At 48.9% G+C, this 9047-nt stretch overlaps 1 protein-coding gene across 2 annotated transcripts; it reads left to right on the top strand.

Annotated features, from left to right (window-relative positions):
• Positions 1 to 1084: 1084 nt before the first annotated feature.
• LOC124521723 (T-cell surface glycoprotein CD1a-like) lies at positions 1085 to 4648 on the top strand. 2 transcript variants are annotated; one of them, XM_047092799.1, is made up of 6 exons: positions 1090 to 1298; positions 1858 to 2124; positions 2807 to 3085; positions 3283 to 3561; positions 3894 to 3984; positions 4128 to 4648. In XM_047092799.1, exons 1-6 carry the CDS (start codon positions 1238 to 1240, stop codon positions 4204 to 4206), a joined length of 1056 nt encoding a protein of 351 aa, XP_046948755.1. In that variant the 5' UTR covers positions 1090 to 1237; the 3' UTR covers positions 4207 to 4648. The 2 variants fall into 2 exon arrangements, with proteins under 2 accessions (XP_046948756.1, XP_046948755.1); XM_047092800.1 differs by lacking the exons at positions 3894 to 3984; positions 4128 to 4648 and adding an exon at positions 3650 to 3885 and having other exon boundaries at positions 1085 to 1298.
• Positions 4649 to 9047: the final 4399 nt, after the last annotated feature.

Below are 9047 nucleotides of genomic sequence, written 5' to 3'. Positions count from 1 at the left end.
TGGATCCAGGCTGGTGCTAAGTGACGGGTGAGTGAATACATTTTTAAAATTTTTTTTATTTAAAAATTTTTAAAAAATATTTATTTATTATTTTGAGACAGAGAGTGAGTGAGTGAGTGAGTGTGTGAGCAGGGGAGGGGCAGAGAGAGAGGGAGACACAGAATCTGAAGCAAGCTCCAGGTTCTGAGCTGCCAGCACAGAGCTGGACGCAGGGCTTGAACTCACAGACCTCGAGATCATGACCTGAACCAAAGTCGGACGCTTAACTGAGTCCCCCAGGCGCCCCTGGCGCGTGAGTATATTAATGCAAGTCACACAGACAGGGAATTCTTCAGATGTTTCAATGTCCTGCAGTCTCTGTGGTGGCAACTGGTTCCTCCCTCAGAATAATGGCGTATTGGTGGGTGCTGACACTGTTACACAGGCAATCATGGGGGAATCTGGAAACGCAAATAGAGCAAGAGTTAAAAAGGAAACCATGGGCACAAAATGGCGGCTTGAGCCAGGCAAACTCCCCAAACCTTGTTGAACAGCTAACCTAAGTGCAGTTCCAACCTTGCCCAGACATGTAAGTCTTCCCTGTCAGTGAGGAATCCTCTGGTCAGTGCCAATAAGGTCCTCTGTCACATGGACCCTCTCCCTCTCCATCCCACAAGGAGGGGAGGTCATCTGCATGATTAGACCCCTATCTTCCCAATTAAGGGAAGGTGACCTTCAAATCAATCTGCTTGATTTTGTATTTGAACACAGGCAGTGAGAAGTCAGAGATGTGAATGGGCTGGGGTGGGGGTGACACAGGGAAGGAAGACCATAGGGAGTGACCCAAGGGCACGAAGGACAGGGTGACAGCAGACTCCAGGGCTGGGTGCTGGGGAGCCATGTGTCTTCATGGGTTACTGTCTGGATGAGGAGAAAAGGCACGAGAGGTAGGGTCCCTTTTCCATGCCATGCAAGACATGCTCCCCAGCACTTGAATTAGGGCCTCAGGGAGCAGCATGGAGGCTGGTGACAGGGAGAAGCTGGAAGCGGAGAGCAGGGTCAGACCCGGAGGGGAAGTGAAAGTCTGAGTAGGTGTCCAGGGTTGAGGGCGGAGCCCAACTGCATTGTCGGGGAGACTCAAGGCAGGCGTGTGTGTTGAGAAGGAAGTCAGAAGAGAGGGGCTGCGTGTGGGGAGGTTTGTGAGAACAGACGCCAAAGACCCACTTTCCGAGAGAAAGAAAGAACATCTGCACATAAGATGCTGTTGTTGCAACTGGTGTTGCTCACGGTTCTTGTCCCAGGTGGTGACACTGACGACGGTGAGGACTCCTGGTGGGAGCGTGTGTGTGTGTGTGTGTGTGTGTGCATGTGTGTCATATGTGCACACGTGTGCAAGTCTGTGCATTCTGTGCAAGTGTGTACACATGTGTGCATGTGTGTGCTTGTGTGTCTGCATGTGTGTGTAAGTGTGTGCATATAGGTCCCTGTGTGTGAGTCTCTGTGTCCGCATGTGCGTATGTATGTCTGTTTGCATATTTATCTATGTGTGTGCATACATGTATAAATCTGAGTGTGTGGGTGTGTCAGTGGGTTTGTGCACATACCTGTGTGTGCACTTGTGGTGTAGGTTCTCCGCCACACACCTGGGGAGTGAGGGATGTCAGCCTGGTTCCTTCCTGAGCGTCTCTGACCCCAGGTCCCTCTGCCCTTCTAAATGAAGGGTATGAAGCTCGGGACTCCTGGGCAGCACATGTCTCCAGAGAGAACTATGGCTCCCTGTCCTCCAGATTTTGGTGGCCTCCCTGGCACCCCAATTCTGCATTCTCTGTCCTTCCCAATGCCATTCTCTTCCTCAGTCTATCTGTTCCTGTGGCACAGATTTCCAGGAGCCAATCTCCTTTCGAACCATCTTGACAACATCCTTTTACAACCATTCCTGGACACAAAATCTGGGCTCAGTTTGGCTGGATGGGCTGCAGACTCATGGCTGGGACAGCAAGACGGGCGCTTTCAGTTTTCTGCGGCCCTGGTCCAGGAGCAACTTCAGCAATGAGGAGCTAATGGAACACGAAAAGTCATTTTATACGTTCTCCATCAGATTTCCTCTGATCTTTCAGGACCATGTCAGTGAATGGCAGCTTGAATGTGAGTTCAGTTCCCTCAGGGCAGGTGGGATGGAGGTGGCCGGTGTGTGTGTGTCTTGAGTTTCTTTTTCCTCCAGGAAAGAGCCCCCACTGGCTTCTGAACCTCATGTATTCCCATCATAAAATGGAATCAAACCGTGTGTTCAGGGGGCAGAAACTAGGACCTGATCTTGAAAAGCTGCATGTTCTCTGCTACTTCCCCTCGTCTCATTGACCTCAGGCTGTGCTCGCGTTTCTCCACTAGTTTCTCCTGTGATTACCCCATTCCCTGGCCTCTAGCCAGGTACATCCCTCTCCTTCACTGTGTGACAGATCCTTGAAATGTGCTTTTCTCCCCATTCAATCCCGTCAGCAAACTTTGTCTATGTGTTCCCTATACCTAGTGCTCTCCCTTCACCCTAGATGATTTTATCCCAGCTCTCTCACAGAGCTATTCCCTGTTCTCTGCCCACATCCTTCCTGTTTCCCCTAAAACATTTGTTCCATCTCCAGTAATTTACTTCTACCTCTGTCTCCAGTGACCACCACTTCCCATCTGTCTGAACTTCCACTCAAACCAAACTTTGTTCCATTCCCTCCAGTACTCTCAACTTCTCCCTCTGATTCACCCATTGTTGGCTTCTACTCGCTTCATTTCATCTCTTTCCCTCCCCCTTCTTGTAACCCAGAGACACCCTTTTCAGATCCCTTTCAGGTACAGGTGGCAAAAGGCTGTGGGCTACATGTTGGGGACCCATCAGTAGGCTTCATGCAGATTGCATATGAAGGATCAGATCTCGTGAGCTTCCAGAACACGTCATGGTGGCCATCTCCAAAGGGAGGAAGGAGGGCTCAGCAGGTCTCCAAACTATTCAATCAGTACCATGTGGTCAACTTACGAATACAAGCAAGTATTAATGATGTCTGCCCCCGTTTCCTCTTGGGTCTTCTTGAGGCAGGAAAGGAAGATCTTCAGCGACAAGGTCAGTCCTGCTTCCTCTTTCCAAGAATTCTCACTCTGCATTCAGAAATTTGCACCATTTCCTCAAATTCAGGGGAGAAGGGGGCAAGGGAGAGAAGTGATGATGGTGATAGGTTTCTAGAGGTGGAAAGATGTGTGTATCTAAAGCGATGTGAAATCTACCTTCTCAGTCTGAGAATTCCTGTCCTGTCTCTGCAGTGAGGCCAGAAGCCTGGCTGTCCACTGGCCCCAGTCCCAGTCCTGGTCGTCTGCTCCTCGTGTGCCACGTCTCTGGCTTCTACCCAAAGCCAGTATGGGTGACGTGGATGCGGGGTGAGGAGGAGCACCAGGGAACCCGGCGAGGTGACATCTTGCCCCATGCTGATGGGACATGGTATCTTCAGACGTCCTTGGACGTGGAAGCCAGAGAGGCAGCTGGCCTGTCTTGCCGAGTGAGACACAGCAGTCTAGGAGGCCAGGACATGGTCCTCTACTGGGGTGAGAAAGGGTAGGGGTCCAGCTGGGACAGGGGGTGGGTGGTCCTGAAGCAGAGCAGGAGGGTGAGATGAAACATTTGGGATTCTAGGGACTCCAGACCATAAAGGACAGAAATGTAAGAACCCAAGAAATGGAGAGCTGAGGGTGAGGGTCCTATGGATGTGGGAGGAAGTAAAGGGTTGGGTGACGTCCATCACTGAACAGGGATGGGAAAAGAGAAAGAGGAAGGGTGGTTGGTGAGACAGAGGGTGACGGGAGCAAAAGGGAGCAGGAAGGTGCAGGTCAACCCGGGGTGGATGGGAAATGACACCCCCTGCACACTAAACCCACAGAGCAGCACCGCCCGGTGGGCTTGGTCTTCCTGGCGGTGGTCGTGCCCCTGGTGCTTCTGGCAGGTCTTGCGTTCTGGCTCTGGAAGCGTCGGTAGGTCTGGAACCACCTTCCTGCTCTTTCCCAACTGTGTCCCCACCTTTCTGTCTGTCCTCAGCCCTCCTCCTCACCATGCCCTTTCCCCTGGAGTCCTCACCTCCACCTGCTGCAGAGCAATTCCGATCTGTTCCTCCCAGGAAATCACACTGGAGACCTCAGTGCACTGGCCTCCCTTTGGAGAGAGGTCCCAGCAGCCCAGGACCAGGACGTCCCTAAACCCAGCTCAGATGATGGACTTGCAAGTTTCTGTGTGCAGCTTTTTCTTTTCTTTCTGCTCAGTGATCAGTTGTCAAGACGACTTAAGTGTAATTTAGCAGTATTTGTTGTTCTGACCTGATTCTGGGGCTTAAACATCAAAAGTATCTTAGAGTAAAATGAAGTCCCAGAAACCTCCATGAGTCACTGGCATCAGGCATCACTTCCTGCAGTGAGCCGTCCCTTCTTCACAAGTCAAAGAAGTTTTTGCTTGGCGGGAATTAGCCCCATGTTTTCCTGCACTTGCAAATCTATTCCTGACTCCCAGCCCTTGTTACCAACAGTTAGAGTCATTTCCCTTCTAATTCTTAGGACTTTAGAGATGAGGTCCATGTCTTTTTAATATTTGTATCCTTGGTAAGGAATCTCCCCTGCATGGAATATATCCTCAATAAAATCTGTGTTGAAGGTTTGTCAATATCATAGGTTTTTCTTTTTCTTTTGCCTCGTGACATGTTTGTAGTAGTTGAGACATTTGCACATGTGGACATTCACGGAAAATAACGTTGAGGATGGGAGAGGTGGCAAAGGTGAAAGGGAAAGGGAGAGCAAATTATGGGACTTCCCCAACCTTCTCTCCTAAATTAGACTTGTTGACTGGTTCTCTAGGGTCCAGTCCACCTTGTCACCCTCGCATGGCCACCATGCGGTGTTTGGTTGGTTGACTCCACCCTCAGGTGTAGCCCTGGGCTCCGATCACCTTGAGTCTCTCAGGAGAAAGTATTCTTGACAATGTGACAGGATGACGAATGGGCAGGTTACATCAAGTTCAGGCCAAGACAGAAGCTACTTGTCCTTGGTCAGAGTGATGGTTCAGGGCTAGACGCCTGCCCCAGGTGGCTCAGGTCACAGGCATTATGACTCTTGTGGTCAATGGCAGGGAAAGAGATGGTGTCTCTTGTCCTGGATAATAAGGTTGGGGTATGAAGCCTGAAACAACTACAACCCATTTTTCAGCATCAGGGAAGCAAGGCTGAGGATGACACCTTCATGCAAGAAGGGTGAGAAGTTGCGCACGTGACCTTTTCCAAGAGAGTGGATCCAAGCGTTCTCATGGCAAGAATGAGAAGAAAAGAAAGAGAAAGAGAATCCAGATGGGAGCTGGTGGCTGTGTTGCCTACTGTGCTTGTGGGCCTCGTGTCACCACGGACACACACACCATACATCAAGTGTGTACTTCATTTTATGCTCTTTAGAGAGAACAGAGTTTATTGCTCACCAATGAAAAGTATTCAAATGTGGGAGGAATGCTACATAAAATATCGACTTTCATGGTTTGCTTGAATGCAAGCTTTCTTGACCAATTCTTCATTTTCCTAACAAATGCTGCATGGCACACCGGAGGCTCTGCAGCTAAGCACGGAGGCATTCCTATCCAGCTCCCGACATGCCCCGTGTGCACTGGGCTCCCGAAGTTCCTCAGGCCTCGTCTCTGAGAAGTTGTTGGGAGACGTTCATCAGGAGGACCTTTGTTCATGTTACATCGTAGTCTCTGCTGCTCCTGTTGTGCCGGTGGGGGTCCACGTGGCCCATCGTGCCTCCCAGCTTTCCTCCCTGGCTGGTCAGGAAGCCGCATGCTGTACAAAGGTACAATATTCATTTAAAACGTTTTTTAATATTTTCTATTTATTTTTGAGAGAGAGAGAGAGAGAGACAGAGAGACACAGAGAGAGAGAGACAGAGTTTGAGTGGGGAGGACCAGAGAGAGAGGGAGATAGAATCCGAGATAGACTACAGGCTCTGAGCTGTCAGTACAGAGTTGGACACAAGGCTCAGACTCATGGACGGTGAGATCATGACCTGAGCTGAGATCAGGCACTTAACAAACTGAGCCTCCCAGGTGCCTCCCCCCCAATTTTCATTTGTGATCATACTTCATTGAAGCCAGAAAGAGCAGCTACAATGAAACCAAAACATCAGGAGACTGAAGGCAGACACACAGACCCACAGAAGGGACTGGAGCCCCAACAACCCTGGGCTCCGCAGTTCCATGAGCTGATATATTCCCAGTATGTCTTCAGCTCCACAGGGTGGATTTCTGTCTTTTGTGACTGGACACTCCTCTCTGATGGATGTGGATGTGGTCCATGGGGAGGTTGGGCTAATGTCTCTTTTTCTTGCAAAGTTTTTCCTCACTTCTCTCTTCCTCTCCCTGAGTTCTTGAAAATATTCCTTTTCTTGCCTGCTTGCCTTTTTCTTCATGTGTCCTCATCTGTCATACTCTTACCCTGTTTTGCTTGGTAATCCTGACATCTGGGTGAGGCCCCATCCTGGGTGTTGTCATGGCTTTCTAACAAACCACTGGTCAGGAATCCATTGCTGGTTCTGCTGCTGAGTAAGTGACTGGTAAAAATTCACTCCATGGTTTTCCTACAGATGACAGACAAGCTGTACCAGCCTCCATGAAGCAGGAAATGTTGTGACAATGGCAGTTAAATCCTCAAAGGGAAGGAAATTTTCCATGGATTTCCTTTACACACAATATGTTCATTTTTTCCTTCCTTCTCTTCTTCCTCCCTTCCTCCCTGCCTTCTTCCCTCTCTCTCCCTTCCTCCCTCCCTCCCTTCCTCTCTCCCTTCCTCCCTCCGTTCATTCCTACCTCCCTTCCTCCCTCCCTCCCTCTGTTCCTTCCTTCCTCCCTCCCTCCATCCCTCCCTTCCTTCCATCCTTCCTCCCTGCCTTCCTCCTTTCCTCCCTCCCTCCCTCCCTCTCTTCCTTCCTTCCTTCCTTCCTTCCTTCCTTCCTTCCTTCCTTTCTTCATGACTTCCTCGGCTTTTCCTGTTTGTATGGTAAACATATTTTCTGAGACTGGTTTCAAAACATATGAGAAGCAGCTTGTGCCCAGATATTTAACATATAATGAATAATATTGTCCTCCAAGCTTTTATTTTATTTTTTGATGTGTATATTTAATCATCCAGAGGCAAACTACAGAACTCTTAAAACAAGAAATTTCACCTTATAAACTTGACCAATAATTGCTTTATTAAATGATCCATGAATCGCACATCACCCCATCTGGCACAGAGGTGGGCACTCAGAGAGGTTGTACAAATGAAGGCTTTTATAGAGGGAGCGTGGGGCCGGGGAATTAGCAGCAAATGAGAAGCCTTCCAGGAGTCAGACCTGCTTTCTTGGGGGAAGAACAATGTGCGTGTCTCATCATCGGGGGCTGGAGAGGACCCAGGAGACAGACCCATTGCTCTATGGAAAGAAAACTTTCCTGCCTGCTTGGGTAAGACTACATTTCCGGGGTTGTGAAATTTGTTCAACTGGGTATGAAGTCCCAGGGTGGGAACTCGGTTTATGACATTCTTTTGGGTCTGAGATTTTCTTTTTCAAAGAGGATGTGGCTCAAGGGCATGTATCTTCATCGTCTTGTTTCCCCACCAGCAGGAGCTGCCCTTGGTTCCCTGCTGGCTGGTCTGCTTGGGACAGAGAGGGGGACGCTACCTCTGCTCTGGTCCAGTCCCATCCTCAGCCAGGTGCTTTGTGTTTCAGTTTGGGGACTGGGCCTTCCGAGAGTTCCCCCTTTGCTCAGAAGATGGAGCCTCTTAGTCTGGGACAAGGTGTGTTCCTGTCCCTTCCCCCACTGCCCCTCCCCCAGCTGCAGAGTGGCTCACTGTGCCCTGAGGTAGTGGGGCTCCCTGCCCTTCCCACACCCAGTGAAGGCTCGTTTTGTGTGGGGAATAGTAGCCTTCCAGCCTTTTTCAGGAGGGAGCTGCTGTCAGACCTCAGGCTTGTACCACCAGAAAGCAGCTCTCTGGTCCGTATCCTGGTCTCCATTCCATCTGGAACCCCTGGGAGGTTGGTGGGCAAAATCCTGGAGGTATAGTGAATTTCCTGAGTCTGTGACTCTCAGGACCTCCCAGGACTCTGCTTGCTTTCAGTCAATTGTTAGCAATTGTAGCTGAATTATTCCTTCTGGCTTCTGTCCCAGGTAAGCAAGGGTTTGCATGCCCTATTTTTTTGATGAGTCTGTATTTCCTTGGTATTTATGTTAACAAGTTGCTCTGATCCTTCTGCTCTGATGGACTCAGGAGAAGCCATTTTGATTATCCAGCCTTTCAAAATCTTAAGTGTGGGAGTGAGCTCTTCTTTCTGTATTCCAATCTGAACATTCCAAACAATATTATCTGTCTCTCATTAGCCTGAGGTTATTTCTGCTTACCGGTCAACCAAAAAATAACAAGACCAATAGCCCAAACACATTATCTGGAAGATATAAAGCACAAACAAATGCTTAAGAGCCTTTAAACACTTAAGAACACCAAGGAGGTAGAAGGTCAGCATGTCCAGCACGGCCAACTCATGATAAGATAAGCATGGAACATTCTAGCAGGAACATTAGGAAGGAAATCTGGATACATGATTCCAGAACACTCTATTAACTCCGCATACTATAAATTCCCATGATTTCTTATTGTAGATTTGCCGTAGGACCCTCTGTGTGAACTTCATGGTTATTAGCATATGCTTGCATCCAAAGGAAAATGTGCAAGATTCTCATTTCATCAGGTCAGATTATAGTCACTACTTTTTGATTCTTCAAAGATCTTTATGTCGAAGAAGTCCATAATCTTAAGAATGATTTGATGCCTGAAGTGAATTATTCAATCATTCAGAGGTAATCGTTGGGCACCTACCACTTGCCAGGCCCCGTTGGATGTTGAGATCCGGGTAGAAACACTGAGTCCAGATTGTGAGAGGGCAAACACCAGCAAGGGTCACCACTTGAGTAAATATTGTTTCCAACAGATTTGTTTTAGTCTAGAGTCTGCACGTTAAAAGTCAGCACACCA

Source organism: Lynx rufus, unplaced genomic scaffold (assembly GCF_022079265.1).
Source record: "Lynx rufus isolate CCGP_SWC_20201006 ecotype Redwood Valley unplaced genomic scaffold, mLynRuf1.p SCAF_31, whole genome shotgun sequence".
Taxonomy (NCBI): domain Eukaryota; kingdom Metazoa; phylum Chordata; class Mammalia; order Carnivora; family Felidae; genus Lynx; species Lynx rufus.
The sequence above is the reverse complement of the archived record's forward strand: the minus strand, read 5'-3'. Positions and strand labels throughout refer to the sequence as shown.

What these genes read in the sequence shown, in the direction of transcription:
- LOC124521723 (XM_047092799.1), top strand. Translation starts at nt 1,238, where the DNA reads ATGCTGTTGTTGCAACTGGTGTTGCTCACGGTTCTTGTCCCAGGTGGT. An exon ending in AGGTGGTGACACTGACGACG is followed by an intron (nt 1,299 to 1,857) that starts GTGAGGACTCCT and finishes CCTGTGGCACAG; the next exon opens with ATTTCCAGGAGCCAATCTCC. An exon ending in TTCTGGCTCTGGAAGCGTCG is followed by an intron (nt 3,985 to 4,127) that starts GTAGGTCTGGAA and finishes TGTTCCTCCCAG; the next exon opens with GAAATCACACTGGAGACCTC.